We start from the raw sequence: 16,741 nt of genomic DNA on the forward strand, positions 1-16,741 counted from the left end.
TTATATGACAGTGTAGACTCATAATCCAGTTCAAAGCTGATAATGTGGATTATCTGATTTGATAATCTGGATTATAGGGCAGTGTAGAAGGGGCCTCAGTTTAGTAATTCTGACTATTAGGAAGTGTTTAGGTTTTTGCTCTATGACTCACTTATTTGTCCTTTTTGCAGTCCATGGTACCTGCAGAATTCTCCAGCACCTAATTATTCTCTTCCTATCGTCTGTGGTCATTATTTTTTTAAATATTCAACTATACACCTATCTTTGCACTTTTCCCCTTGACTTTCATCCATAAAGCAATTTGGCATATTGGCACAATTGTATCCAAATTGATCACAATCTGATACTTATGTATCTGCTTAGAAACAGCTGATGAAAACAGCACCACCCTCCTGCAAGGGTCCTGTGGCCAAAGAAATCAATTATAGATTTTAACTTGCTTCACACAGTTTTTAAATTTAAAAACTTTACTACTGTTTAGGAAAAATTTAAAAATGTGTTTAATTTACTTTAAAAGCAGCAAGAGAAACATCATTTCTAAAATTAAACTTTCTACTACAGTGTTAATCCTGCAAATACTTTGGATGTACTTACGGTTCAAGCTGAATTAATTTCCTTCCACTTTCAAGATGTTTACTTTTTAAGTATAAAATTTGGAGAGAATTTCAAACATATTTGAATCCATATGTTTTATTTGCATATGTTTTTTATTTTATGAGCATGTATTTGAGTATGATTTCTTCAATATTGTAAAAAAAAAAAAAGCATAGCATTAGCATCTCCTGTGCATGTTGCTTGTTAAATTCAGAAATACATATTTAAGATAGGGCTGCTTTGAATTCTTACCTTAGGGGAGAAAAACGTGTTCTACAATAAATGATTTTCAGTGTATATTGTTTTAATACCAGTGGTGTCAAACTTGTGACCCTCCAGATGTTTTGGAGTTCAGCTCCCAGAATTCCTGGTTATTCAATAAGCCTGCTAGGGCTTATGGGAGTTAATCTAAAATATCTGGAAGGCTATAAGTTTGATACCTCTGCAAGTTTAGCCCATTTTGGAGAATGATAATTATCACTGCCAACACACATTTTGGTGTCTGAAATGTTAGTTCTGTTTCTGGGCATATTTGACCTGCTGATTCAAAAATGGCACCGGTTTTCCCTTGTCAGCTGTTTGAGATGCAGAACATATGCCATATACCAGTTGCTATCTGTTTGCCCGTAATGAATCTTGATAAAAAATATCCAAGAAACTAGAGCTAATGTAGTCTAACCAATACCATTTTCTGAATCTGTGCCACAAATAACCCCAGAAACAGGCCTATAAACCAAGACACCAAGAATTTTTGTTGTGTGTTATATGTAGGGTTTATGGGTGAAAATTTGCAAGATAATGGCAAAGAATCTTCTGTGTTTACAATTTTTAAATTACAAGTTAAGTATCCAAATCTTTTGCAGTAATAAAATAACAGAAAATTGTTTATTGAAAATGACAAGTTGGATTAGAGCACATAGTTATTATTGAAATCAGTGGGACTCAAAGAAGCCATAACTGACTTGGGATATCACTTTCAGTGGGAAACAATCCAATTTAATTACTTTTGTTAAGTATTTGCAAGCAGAAAAAAGCTTAAAAAATAATAAATGATGCCGCAAGTGCAACAAAAGGACATTCTGCTTCTTCATAGAACGTTGTGTAACAGCATCCTCCCAGCTGTCAGAAAAAACAGGACAAATTGTATGTTCACACTGATGGCTTTGTTAAGTAGTTGTGAATCTATCCAATTTCTGTAATTTGCTGTACGTACATATAGTCCTGGGTATTTTGGCCTGCCACAGCCGACGCCAGCACTGGTAATTCCTAACAGATAATATCTGGAGGCATTTGGAAAATAGCACACCAGAGGACCACCGCTGTCACCCTGGAATATGAAAAATAAATAATACACTTTAAGCATTGCTTGGAAATATCGAAGAATGTGGGCATCTTGAATTGGATAATCTTCCTTTAATTGGATAGCAAATAGGTCACTCTCAAAATGTATTTATGTGTACTCTGAGTTGGAACTATAGATTGCCCCAAACATCTTAAATTTATTCTAAACATCAAGTTACATACTCCATTTAGAGATTGTTAAGATCCACCCAGTTTCCGCTATCATGAAGCCATTATACACATAAGGAACCAACCTGTGTTTCCAAGTGATCTCTTAATCACACGTGTCAAATACAAGGCCTGCGGGCCAAATTTGGCCTGCCACATCATTTTATGTGGTCTGCAAGGCTTTTAGTGCCAGAGCAAAATACAGTAGAGTCTCATCCAACATAAACGGGCCAGCATAACGTTGGATAAGCGAATATGTTGGATAATAAGGAGAGATTAAGAAGAAGACTATTAAACACCAAATTAGGTTATGATTTTACAAATTAAGCACCAAAAACATGTTATACAACAAATTTGACAGAAAAAGTAGTTCAATATGCAGTAATGCTTCGTAGTAATTACTGTATTCATGAATTTAGCACCAAAATATCACGATGTATTGAAAACATTGACTACAAAAATGTGTTGGATAATCCAGAATGTTGGATAAGCGAATGTTGGATAAGTGAGACTCTAATGTAGTTACATTTATATATTCTTATAATTACAGCCAGCTCTTTGAAGGCAACCCTAAGGCTGATATGCCCCTTGGTGAAAATAATTTGACACCACTTCCTTAAGTGGAAAAATAATAGTCCACTTCTTAAAGGAAAGAACTATGGTTATGCTTTCTAAACAGGTTGCCTGCCTTTACTCTAGCCCACCCATATGTCCTGTTATTTTTTTAAAATTGGGTTTTCAATTTCAGCAGGAATATAATTCCATAGTACGTATTCTTCCTTTTCTGCACCTTCTTCCTCCTTTCATCTCCCCATTCACTTTAATTTTGATCTTGGAGGTTGAAACTTTTTGTATTTAATTTATGTAGTGCCTTAGGCACATCAAACATTCTTACAAATAAATGCTGATGATAAAAAACAAACTATGGTATTTCTTGAATTTTGTTATGACAGTTCTAACAGTCGTTCCCAAACCAATTCACTGCTTTTGTGCTACAAACTTGTCTTACTATCAATTAACAAAATGTAACCAAAAACCACATGATATGATGTTTTGAAAATAGGATTATCTCAGTTTTACCTGGCAGCTATCAACATTTCCACTTGCAGAACCAGCACAAATAGTATTCAATGATATTGCTCCTGCATACCAATCAAACTTGTTACAAATTCTTAGTGGAATAATGTCAACCTGAGCTTCTTGTAATATATGTTCACCTACACCTGTAGTAAAAACATACGACAAAGCTGTTTCTTTTTGTTTAATGTCTTGTATAAACTGTTGTGGAAAACTTAAGCACTTGAAAGTCATGTGCCACAACATTTCTTCTAAGGCAAGTTCACATCCAATGTGTTTGCTATACTTTAGTTGCCAAAATAAGGCTTAAGAATTCTACTGGCATTTTGGAGATGGGGAGTTTAGAAGTTATGTCAGGAATTCAATAAGCGTTATCATGAAAGCCTAAAGCTTGGCCAATACATTTAGCCAAATGAACTGTTTGACCTACTGCACTTAGTATATTGTTAGGACTTTCCAAACGGTATATTTTAAACAGATTATAAAGTAAAATATAGGTTAGTCTGCTGTGTTGCATGACAAGAGAAGGTTAGGAGGTGAAATAAATATTTAAATATTTGAAAAAAATGGCATATTGAAGATGGTGCAAGCATTTTCTTTCCTGTGGTTCTAAAGACTAACATCAAGCCATTTATTCAAACAAGAGGAAAATTGATTCCACATGAATCTAACAAAGAGCTTCCTGACAGTAAGAGCTGTTCAAGAGTGGAATATGGTACTTTGGAGTTTAGTGAAGTGAATGGCCATCTGTTGGGAGTGTTTTGTGTGTTCCTGAATGAGATTGGACTAGATGGCTCTTATGACCTAATCCAACTCTATGATTATATAGATTATATGAGCTTCATACAAGGGAACAAAGCAGAGAGATTGCTGTTTGGTTAGCTGTAATATTCTTATTGACAGAATAGGATTCATTTCCTGTAGATTGCATCTATGGCCAATTTATTTTCAATTAGACGTTGCAATAAAGTGCATGTTCCATCACTTTGGGTATATTATGACCTACCCGTGTCTTTAAAAGTTTTATGAAGGAGATGGTGTTTCAGATCTCCAGAGAATTCCTTGTTAAGGAAATGCAAAAGAATATGGCTTTTCTCAATCAAATTAAGTATGCTGCTTAATTAAGTATTGGGGAAAATAACTTCTCATTCTTTAAGGGGCATGCATGTATTCATACTCATGAATCTTGTGCTCGCTCACGACTGTATAGTAACATTCCAAACCTGAATAATTTAAGAACCTGACCAAAACAGTACTCCAAGATGCAATCCCCACTCAATTTCTTTTCACCACCTCAGTGATCAAAGAGAGGGAGAGATGCTGACAACTCAGCCATGCTATTTTCAGCATGTCAGTTCGGGCACAGCAAGTGTACGGGAGATGGCAATCTATTTGCACAGTCCATATTTATAGAAGGGGCCTTTACAAGATAATTGCAAAGACATAAATTGAGGAAGTGAAGACTGGGAAATGCTGGGAAATGAAAACAAATAGAGGTAGATAAGCTAAGAAAGCCCAGCAGCCAATTTCTTGTCCGAGATGTGACAGAGAATGCTCCCTATAATATCACCAATGTGGCAGTTAAAAACTAACCAAGCCTGAGTAATTATTTCATGAATAGGTAATGCACATGTACTTTAGGAAGGGAGCAGGATTCCGGCCATACTATTCAACTTTGGAATGTTAAGTGAGATCCTTTGCAGATGCAAAACCTGTATATGATACACAGAGACCATGGAAAGCGATTGATAATAAACAATACTTGATAATCTAAACTGAAAATGTATATGTCTGCCACTAAGTAAGATTTCTGAACTTTTGAAGAAAGTTTTAATGTACTGCTAGAGAGTAAAAGCAGAAGATATGACAAAACATTCTGCTCTAGCCAATAAACTGATACAACACTTTGGAATTCAGCTAAGACTCAATACCTGCATGGTGCAGATATATACATAGAATGCTTAATAATAATAATGTTAATAACGCAGAGCAACAATTCTTTAAGCCCCTTGCTCCATTTCATGTACCTTTTCATGTGGGAATAATAGAAGTGGACTGTGTGTTGTGTGGGGGGGTCTCTTAGCTCAATTTCAAATATAACTCTTAAATCATATGGAAAGGGTGGTGCATATGTTATGATTTTTTGTATTGTCAACCTTTTTTAAAAAAACAACAACGTTTTAGCCTGAACTGTGAAGATCTATGTCTAATATTTGCTGGAAGCACAGAAGCCAAATCTGTTTATTTATTCATCCATCCGCCTTTTCATTCGTGCAGGACAGCCAAGTTTTTATTTTGACACTGTGATTTGGCCAATATTTTCACATAGTTAATTTTCTTTGTTGACTAGCAAGTTTTTAAAAAATATTCCAAGAGTTTAAAAGATATTAATTTTATGCTTTATATTATTTAGCTTTAAACTCCCTACTAATGTATTAACAAATCTGTTTTCTTTTTCTTAGTATTGTATATGAAACAGCTCTCAATATATATACAGCAACTAAGTTTTCTTAGAAAACAGTCCTAATCAGGCCACATTGCACTGAATTCAATGACTTATTTTCAGTTTCAGATCACTAAATTAATTATATGATACCAATATATGAAAGTGAAAAATAAAAGACTTGCCGTTCTCCTTTGTGCTTCCCCATCCACTGATGTAACATGGGGTCTCATCAGTGAGAAGAAGAGAAGTCTCAGGTAAGCAGATAGGCTGAATGTAGGCATTATACTTGACAGGCTTGATTAGTTTGAACAATGCAACATCATTTTCATTGGTTGCAAGTTCAAAATGTGAATGGATCAAAATATCTTTAACTTGGTTCTTTACAGTGTAAGGATAATCTTTATAAAGATGATGCATGCCAATCACAACTCTCCACATCTCTGGATCCCTAGGACAAAATAGTGATCTTCTGTAAGGTTAATAAACCCTAAAGAATTGCTACTGTGAATATAAAAAAGGATGGACGCCACCCAGAGTTCGTCTCAATGAGTGTATAAAAGTAATATTGATCAGATGTAATTTGTTCTTCCTTTCTTTTTATAGAGACGCAAATAAAATAAATGTAACTGGTTCGGTATAGTTTTATAATCTTCAGTCTCCTATATGGTCCCTTCTACACTGTCATATAAAATCCAGATTATCTGAACTGGATTATATGGCAGTGTAGACTTATTTAATCAGTTTAAAGATGATAATGTGGATTATTTGCTTTGGCAATCTGGATTATATGGCAGCGTAGAAGGGGCTTTATTTTCCCTGAAGTCTGAAAATATCCATTTGTCTGAGAGCGCTGGACTGTTTCATAGAAATATCGTATCCTGTTACAATAAGTAAAACACTATCGTCTAATATAAGGACTCAACAGCACACTTTCTTGTACAGTTACAGACTAATCATAAAGCATATTCTGATTTCTGTATTCCAAAATTCTAATGAACAGAACCCCAGGTTGAAAAAGTTTACTTGTACTTAACACAATGCTACTGACATGATTTAAGCGCTGTGAGAAGCTCAGCAAAGAAATTTTAAAAAACATGAACATGATGTGAGCAATATAACTTAGATGATATGGTAGTTACTTTATATCATCTTCCTTGTTCTTAGATCTCATTGCTTTCTATACTCCCATCATAACTTGTGTTCCTTAATCCTTCTTCTAACCCGCATTCAGGTATTTGTTTCTGTACTATGGTATTTTTATTACTACAGTATCTCTCTTTCCCTGATCACTTTTATGCCCTTAGTATCCTCAAACATGTTAGATGACAAGATCATATCTGTTGCCCCAATACCTGAGGAATACAAGCACTTTATCAAAATAATAAAAATCGGACTTCTGTACCGAGAGGCTACAGAACACAATACCTTCAGGGCATTACTCCTGAAACAGCTGTATTGTTGGAAGACTATTACAGGCTACACAACGAAGAGTGAGCAAACTCTTCAAGCAGTGCAGAGCATTTTGTCCTCTATGAAGCCAAGAAAGAACTGGATAAAGCTGATAACAGAAGTCAACATGTGCAGAAGCAGTCAGAAGGTGTGGAGGTTGTTAGGACAGCTGAGCAATGATCCCTCACAAATTAATACCCATGCCAACATAATGGCAGATCAGATAATGCATCAACTTCTGAAGAATGGGAAACCAACCTTGCCACCAAAGTAGGAAAGAAACCAACAGTCAAGACAACCAGATAATGAGAACAATAACCTTCACTAACCTTTTACATCTACTGAATTGGACATGGCCTTCAATAAATGTAAAAATGGAAAAGCAGCTGGCCTGGATGATCTACGGATGGAACAAATTAATAACTTTGGCCCAAAAGCAAGGTGATGAACAACTGCACCGCATCCTGTCAGATACCCAAAATCTGGAGGAAAGCAAGAGTCATAGCCATCTTGAAACCTGGCAAAGACCGTAATGATCCAAAGCACTATAGACCAATCTCCTTGTTGTGCCATCTTTAGAAAGTTCTGGAGAGACTTATTTTGTATAGAATTATGGAAAAATAGACTCATGTGTGATTCCACAGCAAGCTGGCTTCAGGAAAGGCAAAAGCTGCATATCGTAAGTGTGGAACCAGACTCAGCAGATAGAAGATGGCTTTGAAAGGCAGCAGATTCAGGAGTTGTCTTCATAGCCCTATCAGGAGCTTAAACACTGGAAATCAATGCTTTCTCCTGAGAAAAACTTATAATATCACAAAGGACTACCACCTCACCCGCTTCATAGGAAATCTGCTACAAAACAGGAGCCTTTTTGTTGAATTCCAGGGGCAGAGAAGCAGATGGTGAAAACAGAAGAACGGCCTGCCTCAGAGGTGCGTCCCATTAATGGTCCCATTAATGTTTAACATTTACACAAATGATCAGCCACTGCCAGAAGGGACAAAGAGTTTCATCTATGCTGATAATCATGCCATAATCACCCAAGCAGGGAGCTTTGAAATGGTTGAACAGAAGCTCTCCAAAACTTTAGGTGCTTTTGCTGCCTATTACAGGGGAAACCAGCTGATCCCTAATCCATCTAAAATGCAGCCATGTGCTTTTCACCCTAAGAAGAGACAAGTATCTCAAGCTCTGAGGACTACCTGGGAAGGAATCCCACTGGAGCATCGCAGCACACCAAAATATTTGGGAGTTACCCTGGACCATGCTCTGACCTACAAGAAGCACCACTTGAATATCAAGCAAAACATAATATGAAAGCTGACTGGCACAGCCTGGGGATCACAACCAGATACAGCGAAGACATCTGCTCTTGTGCTTTGTTACTCTGCTGCTGAGTACGCATGTGTGGAACACATCTCACTATGTTAAAACAGTGGATATATGAAACATGTGGCATGTTAATGAAACATGCCACATTACCCCAAGATGTCTATGCCCTATACTGCTGGAGAAATTACACTGTTTAGCTGGTATTGCACCACCTGACATTTGCTGGGAAGTAGCAGCCAACAATGAAAGGACCAAGACAGTGACATCTCCAGCCCATCCCCTGTTTGGATATCAGCCAGCATGCTAACGCCTTAAATCAAGAAAAAGTTTCCTAAGATCTACAGAGATACTCGCAGGAACACCACAGCAAGTGAGAGTTCTAAAGTGGCAGGCTAAAACCCGGAACCTCAGTCTATGGCTGAGACCAGCCTCTGGGCACACAGAAGGCTGGGTGACTTGGAAGGTGTTGAACAGGCTGCACTCTGGCACTATGAGTTGCAAAGCCAATCTTAAGAAATGGGGCCACAAAGTGGAGTCCATGACATGCGAGTGTGAAGAAGAGCAAACCACAGACCACCTATTACAATGCAACCTGAGCCCTGCCACATGCAAAATGGAGGACCTTTTTAGAGCAACACCAGAGGCACTCCAAGTGGCCAGCTACTGGTAAAATGACATTTAATATAATGCCAAGCTTTTAACTTTGTGTTTTTGAATACATTACAACTGTACCCTCGGTTCACTTCTGATACGATAAATAAATAAGTATCCCCAGGGTCTTTCCCTAATGTCTCCAAACACCTACTTCCTCCTCTACCTCTCATCTTCCTTAGTTTTACTCACCTGGAGCTTGATTTACAGCAAAGCAGTTGTGTTCTGATTACAGTACGTATTCCTATCCCCATTTGAAAGATAGTAAGTAGTGTAATCAGAACACAACTGCTCTTGAAAACTTTCTAATTATTTGTCTTGTGACTTTTCCTAAAGTTGATTGTCATGAAAATTGTATTGAAATACATTTTCTAATTTCACGGTATGATTTAATAGCAATATTCTTACTTGGCCAGGTATAGAAATTCAAGAACAGCTGTTTAAGTTCAGCAACATAGTTTTCAGGTAATAGACCTGAATTCGTGCAATCTGATATGCGTCTATAGGATAAATGAAGGGGCGAGAGGGAAATGGAACCTGCAAAGGCAGAAGGTCTTAAATGCTAAGTACACAGATGCATATTTCAAAATTCAGTGTCTGGATGGAAATGTGCCTCAGATTTAAAAATGATTATGAAGATTTAAAAGTGATACAAACCTATTATTTTTAATGCAATGTGCTGCTGTCAGCACCAAGTTGTGACTTATTAAAGATCCACCACAAATATGCCGATATCCTACAGGAATGTGGTGAATCTGAAGACTAACTTGCCATGGCCATGCCCCAGGTGGGGCATCACGTCCACCTATAATGCGACTTCCGGTTGCTAACTCATTCACAGCAGGCCTTCTTCCACATGCTAGAAATCAAAAGAGTTACACTGATGAGATGCAGCCTTTGTAAGCACTCCATAAAAGAACTAACATTTCAAACATATTTGAAGCAGCGCAGTCATTTTAAACTGATCTGATTCTATTTTGTTCCAGAGACAAAACAAGGCTGAATGTTGAACTGAATCTCAGAATCACCAGATGCTGTTATAAGAAACTACAAAAAGTATTTACTGGCCTTTCAGAGGCAATGCTTTGAAATCAACTTTCCAATGGTGTGCAGGCAGTCCACGAGTTACAAACATCTGACTCACAAATGATTCCTAGTTAAAAATGAGGGTGAGACAACAGGAAGTGAAGAAACTACCCTTGGAAGGGAAATTCACATCTGGAAGAGTTTTCATGGGGAAAGGGTGACTCAAGTGAAGCTTTATTACCCATTCTTGTTTCTTTCCATATCAAGCCAAATTTTTCAAAACACAATTATCATAGGGAGATAAAGTGCAGTAAAATCTTCTGAACAGGGGCACAGACAGCAAAACAAACACCCCTATGCTGCCCAAAGCTTATATTCTATCCCCAATGCTCTTTAATATTAATATGAAGCCTTTGGGAGAGATCATTTGTAGGAATTAGGTTGGTTGTTATCAGTATGCTGATGACACCCAAATATATTTCTTTGTGCCTTCAAAAACAGCTTCAGCTCTGAATGAATGCCTGGAGGAGGTAATGGGCTGGATGAGAAAAAACAAATTGGAAGTGAATCCAGACAAAACAGAGGGTTGTTGCCATCAAGGGTCCTAATATGGGGATGGAGGTGTGTCAACCAGTTCTGGATGAGGTTACACCCCCACTGAAAGACTGTGACTGCAATTTGGGAGTACTGCTGGCTCCATCTCTCCAAATGTCAGCCCATGTAGATTTAACGGCCAGGAGTGCTTATGATCAGCTTCGGCTTATCCACCAGCTGTGCCCCTTCCTAGATTGGGAGGACCTGAAGATGGTAGTGCATATGCTGGTAACCTCAAGGTTGGACTTCTACAATGTGCTTTACATTGAGCTATCCTTGTACCAAATTTGGAACTCCAGCTGGTTCAAAATATGGCAGCCAGATTGGTTACAGGAACATCTAGGAGTGAGCATATTACACATATCTTAAAGTCACTCCACTGGCTCCCAATTAGTTTCCGGGCAAAGTACAAGGTGATGGTTTTGACCTTTAAAGCTCTACATGATTTGGGTCCAGGTTACGTAAAGGATCGCATTCTCCCATACATTCCACCCCACACACTTCAGTCTTCTCGGGGGCATCTGTTCCAATCAGCCAGAACTCAACTGGCAACCACCACCCAGAGGACCTTGTCATCGGCCGCCCCAAGGCTGTGGAACGGCCTGCCGGTAAGGCTCTGAAAGCTAAATCAGCTGTCGGAAAAGACACAAGTGAAGACCTGTCTCTCCCAGCAGACCTAACCAGACGGTCTTTAAACATAAACACGAATTTTAATGCATGTCCTTTGTTTGTCTGTTTTAGTATGTATTTCATAGAGACATGTTTTGGCATGTAAATTTTATAGAGGTACGTTTTGGTGTATTTGGGATGTTTTATGTGTTTTAATTGTTTTGTAGCCAGCCTCGAGCCATGAGGAGAGGAGGGTAAGAAATAAAATTTTATACCCCATGTAAGCCGCCCCAAGTCCCCTTGGGGAGATGGTGGCGGGATATAAATTATATATATAATATACGCCTGGAGTCACACTGTTCTGACTTCATACAAATTCAATTTAAGAACAAAACTACAGAACCTATCTTGTTCCTAACTTGGGGACTGCCTGTATTGAAAGTGCAGCTGGTGCGACTGCGGGCGCTGCTGTTGACCTGAAGGGCAACAGGCCATGTCTCCGTGTTGACATTTCAATGGGAAAAGTCCAGTTAACATCACTGGTCACATAATCAACCTACGTATTTCAATGAACCGTTGGCCAACCCTGTAAATTGATGCTGATATTGACATTTATGTTTTATGTTAGATATAATTTACTTGATAGGTTTTTTTAATTTTAGTTGTCATGTTATAGGTTGTTGTGATTCTTCCGGGCTGTATGGCCATGTTCCAGAAGCATTCTCTGCTGACGTTTCGCCCACATCTATGGCAGGCATCCTCAGAGGTTGAAGGATCATGTTATAATTTATTCTTGTTCCAAGGTAGGAGTTATTATGTTTGAATTTGTTGCTCTGTCAAGACACTGAATGCTTGATTTTTTATTTGTTGGAATCTGCCCGAAATCCCATTGGGGAGATAGGGTGGAATATAAATAAAATTTATTATTATTGGGTTGCTGTGAGTTTTCCGGACTGCATGTCCATGTTCCAGAAACATTCTTTCCTGACGTTTCACCCACATCTATGACAGGCATCCTTGCAGATTGTGAGGTCTGTTGGAAACTAGGAAAGTTTATAGATCTGTGGAAAGTGGGAGAAATAACTCTTGTCTGCTTGAGTCAAGTGTGAATGTTGCAATTGGACAACTTGATTAGCATTGAATGGCCTGACGTCTAGATCCAGGGAAATCATGCTACCCCTCTATTCTGCCTTGGTCAGGCCACACCTGGAATACTGTGTCCAATTCTGGGCACCCCAATTGAAGGGATATGTTGACAAGCTGGAAAGCGTCCAGAGGAGGGTGACTAAAATGTTCAAAGGTCTGGAGAACAAACCCTATGAGGAGCGGCTTAAAGAGCTGGGTATGTTTAGCCTGCAGAAGAGAAGGCTGAGAGGAGACATGATAGCCATGTATAAATATGTGAGGGGAAGTCATAGGGAGGAGGGGGCAAGCTTGTTTTATGCAGCCCTGCAGACTAGGACGCAGAACAATGGCTTCAAACTACAGGAAAGGAGATTCCACCTGAACATTAGGAAGAACTTCCTCACAGTGAGAGCTGTTCAGCAGCAGAACTCTCTGCCCCGGAGTGTGGTGGAGGCTCCTTCTTTGGAGTCTTTTAAGCAGAGGCTGGATGGCCATCTGTCAGGGGTGCTTTGAATGAGATTTTCCTGCTTCTTGCAGGGGGTTGGACTGGATGGCCCGTGAGGTCTCTTCCAACTCTACGATTCTATGATATTATGATTCAGTTTCAAAGCCTGGCTGCTTCCTGCCTGGGGGAATCCTTTGTTGGGAGGTGTTAGCTGGCCCTGATTGTTTCATGTCTGGAATTCCTCTGTTTTCTGAGTGTTGTTCCTTTATTTACTGTTTAATTATTTACAATTATTATTATAAAAAGAGGGAATAAAGACAATATGGAAACCCGCTTGAAGCCACATCACACACAGGCAGCATTTGCGGGGATTAGTAGGGATCGTGGCTTCCAGTGTTGAAACCCTAGGGCAGTGGTTCTCAACCTGTGGGTCCCCAGATGTTTTGGCCTTCAACCCCCAGAAATCCTAACCGCTGGTAAACTGGTTGGGATTTCTGGGAGTTGTAGGCCAAAACACCTGGGGACCTACAGGTTGAAAACTACTGCCCTTGGGCTAATTGCTCTAATCCACACCGAATGGCTCCAAGGAATGGTGCCTACCAGCCCTCTAGCTCTAGCCTTGCCCTGCAGCTGGTCTGGCAATGTGACTCGGAAGTGGCGCGATTAGCGTCACCGAACTACAACTCCCAGCATGCCACGATGTTGCCATGGTAACCAAAGGCCCAGCACTACGAATAGCTTAGTGCCACCCCGCTCTTGTAACCAGGCTGAAGACCCCCTTCCTCGGCGAGCCCTCGCCAGGCAACAAGAAGGGCAGGCAAAGCATGGCTCACCCCCGGCGGGGGACTGAAGGGAAGGGCTCCTCCTGGGCGACGCCTCCCCTCCCCTCAGCAGCACAGGCAGCAGCACCAAGAGCGCCGGGGGAAGGCTCCGCCCCATCCTCCGCCCGGGGGGGAAACAAAAATGGCGGACGACCGGACGCTCTTCCCCGGCTTCGTCAGGAGTGACGCCAGGAAGGTCACGTGACTCGCCAGCACGATTTGCATATGCAGAGTGAGAGATCCACGGGATGGGACCCAAATCTAAACGCTATAGACTTCATCCCACTGAACATGTCCAGTGTTTGGAAGGGACTATGATTTTTGTTCCTGGAATATAAATGTAATTTCCTAATTGGTTCTATCATAAACACATTGGAAAAGTTTATTAAACTGCAAAAATGTTGTCTTTGCAGGAGGGACGTCCTGCTATGGCACGTTTTGCTCAAGTTTCTCAATGATTTAATATCATATAGTCTCTCCACCAATTTAACATAGTTTGTGGGCACAAAAACAAAGTTTCTGGAGCACGACAACCACAGTAGAGTCTCACTTATCCAAGCCTCGCTTATCCAAGGTTCTGGATTATCCAAGCCATTTTTGTAGTCAATGTTTTCAATATATCGTGATATTTTGGTGCTAAATTCCTAAATACAGTAATTACAACATAACATTACTGCGTATTGAACTACCTTTTCTGTCAAATTTGTTGTATAACATCATGTTTTGGTGCTTAATTTGTAAAATCATAACCTAATCTGATGTTTAATAGACTTTTCGTTAATCCCCCCTTATTATCCAATATATTCGCTTATCCAAGGTTCTGCCGGCCGTTTACGTTGGATAAGTGAGACTCTACTGTTGTTTGTGGGCACAAAAACAAAGTTTCTGGAGCATGACAATCACAGTAGAGTCTCACTTATCCAAGCCTCTGGATTATCCAAGCCATTTTTGTAGTCAATGTTTTCAATATATCATGATATTTTGGTGCTAAATTCCTAAATACAGTAATTACAACATAACATTACTGCGTATTGAACTACTTTTTCTGTCAAATTTGTTGTATAACATGATGTTTTGGTGCTTGATTTGTAAAATCATAACCTAATTTGATGTTTAATAGGCTTTTCCTTAATCTCTCCTTATTATCCAACATATTCGCTTATCCAATGTTCTGCCGGCCCGTTTACGTTGGATAAGTGAGACTCTACTGTAGTTTGTGGGCACAAAAACAAAGTTTCTGGAGCATGACAACCACAGTAGAGTCTCACTTATCCAAGCCTCACTTATCCAAGGTTCTGGATTATCCAAGCCATTTTTGTAGTCAATGTTTTCAATATATCATGATATTTTGGTGCTAAATTCCTAAATACAGTAATTACAACATAACATTACTGCGTATTGAACTACTTTTTCTGTAAAATTTGTTGTATAACATGATGTTTTGGTGCTTAATTTGTAAAATCATAACCTAATCTGATGTTTAATAGACTTTTCCTTAATTCCCCCTTATTATCCAAGGTTCTGCCGGCCCGTCTAGCTTGGATAAGTGAGACTCTACTGTACTTTCAAAATAAGGACTATACAATTAAACAGGAAATAACACAAAGTGTTGTTGAAGGCTTTCATGGCCGGAATCACTGGGTTGCTATGAGTTTTCCAGGCTGTAATGGCCATGTTCCAGAAGCATTCTCTTCTGATGTTTTGCCCACATTTATGGTAGGCACCCTCAGAGGTTGAGAGGTCTGTTGGAAACTAGGCAAGTGGGGTTTATACATCTGTGGAAGGTCCAGGGTGGGAGAAAGAACTCTTGTCTGTTTGAGGCAAGTGTGATTGTTGCAACTGGACACCATGATTCGCACTGAATAGTCTTTCAGTTTCAAGGTCTGGGTGCTTACTCCTTGACCTTGAAAATGAACAAAATCTGGCTACCAGTATTAAAAAAAACCTCTAAAATCGGGACAGTAAATAAAGAACAACACTCAAAAACTGGGATTACCTGGCCCTGGAATTGCCCTGTTTTTTGAGTGTTGCTCTTTATTTACTATCCTGATCTTAGAGAGTTTTTTTTTTTAAAAAAAATACTGGTAGCCAGATTTTGTTCATTTTCATGGTTCCACGAATATATAAACCCAACTTGCCTAGTTTTCAACAGATCTCACAAACTCTGAGGGTGCCTGCCATAGATGTGGGCGAAACAACAGGAGGGAATGCTTCTGGAACATGGCCATACACCCTCATACTTTGAAACAAATCAAATACCAAAGATAAAAATGCAATCAAATCTAGTATTCTGTGGATCTTGTTTAAATGACAATTAAAAAGATAATAAAGGAAGCATATAAGCTTGAAATTTCTGAAATACATCTGTGAGGCTGGGTGAGCTGGACAAAAGTTACAATGAAAATTTGACTTTTCTTAACCAGTTCAAAGCTATTAAAGTCACTCCACTGTCAGGGGTGCTTTGAATGCAATTTTCCTGCTTCTTGGCATGGGGTTGGACTAGATGGCCCACAAGGTCTCTTCCAACTCTATGATTCTATGAAATATATTCACCAAATGAACCTCTGAGGTTTTAGCAAAGAGCTTTAAGAAGTTTTTCAAATGGCGTATTTATAGAAAAGAGCTGGAAATAGCCGGCAGCTGTATTTTTGACACGGATTTGAGTGAAAGTTCAAGAAGATGTTATCAGTATATTAACACTTCAGTGGCTTTTCCCATCTGGATTCTTTGTCAGTGAAATTGTTTATTAGTGAAATTATCATATACGCTAGCTCTGTGGATAATATGTAGAAGAAAAATGTGACAAATCAAGGGCATTTCTCAGCTGGCAAAATACATGTCCCTAAAGTGCTTAAAATTACAAAGGCTTCCAACGTATCCATTTAATAACTGCAAGACTCAGAAACTAAACTTTCACCTTATTTTTATGATAGCATATCTGTTTATCAAAAAGGTTTATAGGTTAATCAAATTGCATGAAAAAGAATTAGCATGTATGTTGCATATAAGCACAATTAAAAGTTACTCTCTGCCAATTAACACCCCCCCCCCGCAATTAGCACT

General features: G+C 39.0%; 1 protein-coding gene across 2 annotated transcripts; it reads right to left on the reverse strand.

Annotated features, from left to right (window-relative positions):
- Positions 1 to 1,460: 1,460 nt before the first annotated feature.
- On the reverse strand, positions 1,461 to 16,684 carry LOC103277762 (transmembrane protease serine 12). Of its 2 annotated transcripts, XM_062970979.1 has the most exons (6): positions 13,691 to 16,684; positions 9,716 to 9,917; positions 5,809 to 6,074; positions 3,184 to 3,326; positions 1,808 to 1,921; positions 1,461 to 1,713 (listed from the first exon to the last, which is right to left on the reverse strand). In XM_062970979.1, the coding sequence occupies exons 1-6, from the start codon at positions 13,794 to 13,796 to the stop codon at positions 1,630 to 1,632; spliced, it is 915 nt and encodes a 304-aa protein (XP_062827049.1). In that variant the 5' UTR covers positions 13,797 to 16,684; the 3' UTR covers positions 1,461 to 1,629. The 2 variants fall into 2 exon arrangements, with proteins under 2 accessions (XP_062827049.1, XP_062827048.1); XM_062970978.1 differs by having other exon boundaries at positions 1,461 to 1,921; positions 13,691 to 15,717.
- Between the last annotated feature and the right edge of the window lie 57 nt (positions 16,685 to 16,741).

The sequence above is a fragment of the Anolis carolinensis genome, chromosome 2 (assembly GCF_035594765.1).
Source record: "Anolis carolinensis isolate JA03-04 chromosome 2, rAnoCar3.1.pri, whole genome shotgun sequence".
NCBI classification, from domain to species: domain Eukaryota; kingdom Metazoa; phylum Chordata; class Lepidosauria; order Squamata; family Dactyloidae; genus Anolis; species Anolis carolinensis.

Bases quoted from the DNA above. Each gene is read 5' to 3' on its own strand.
- LOC103277762 (XM_062970978.1), bottom strand. From the start codon at position 13,796: ATGGGGCGGAGCCTTCCCCCGGCGCTCTTGGTGCTGCTGCCTGTGCTG. The intron at 6,075-9,715 runs GTTTGTATCACT...ATTTTGTCCTAG, and splicing joins CATTGCATTAAAAATAATAG to GGATCCAGAGATGTGGAGAG. The intron at 1,922-3,183 runs GTAAAACTGAGA...TTCATATTCCAG, and splicing joins GAAATGTTGATAGCTGCCAG to GGTGACAGCGGTGGTCCTCT.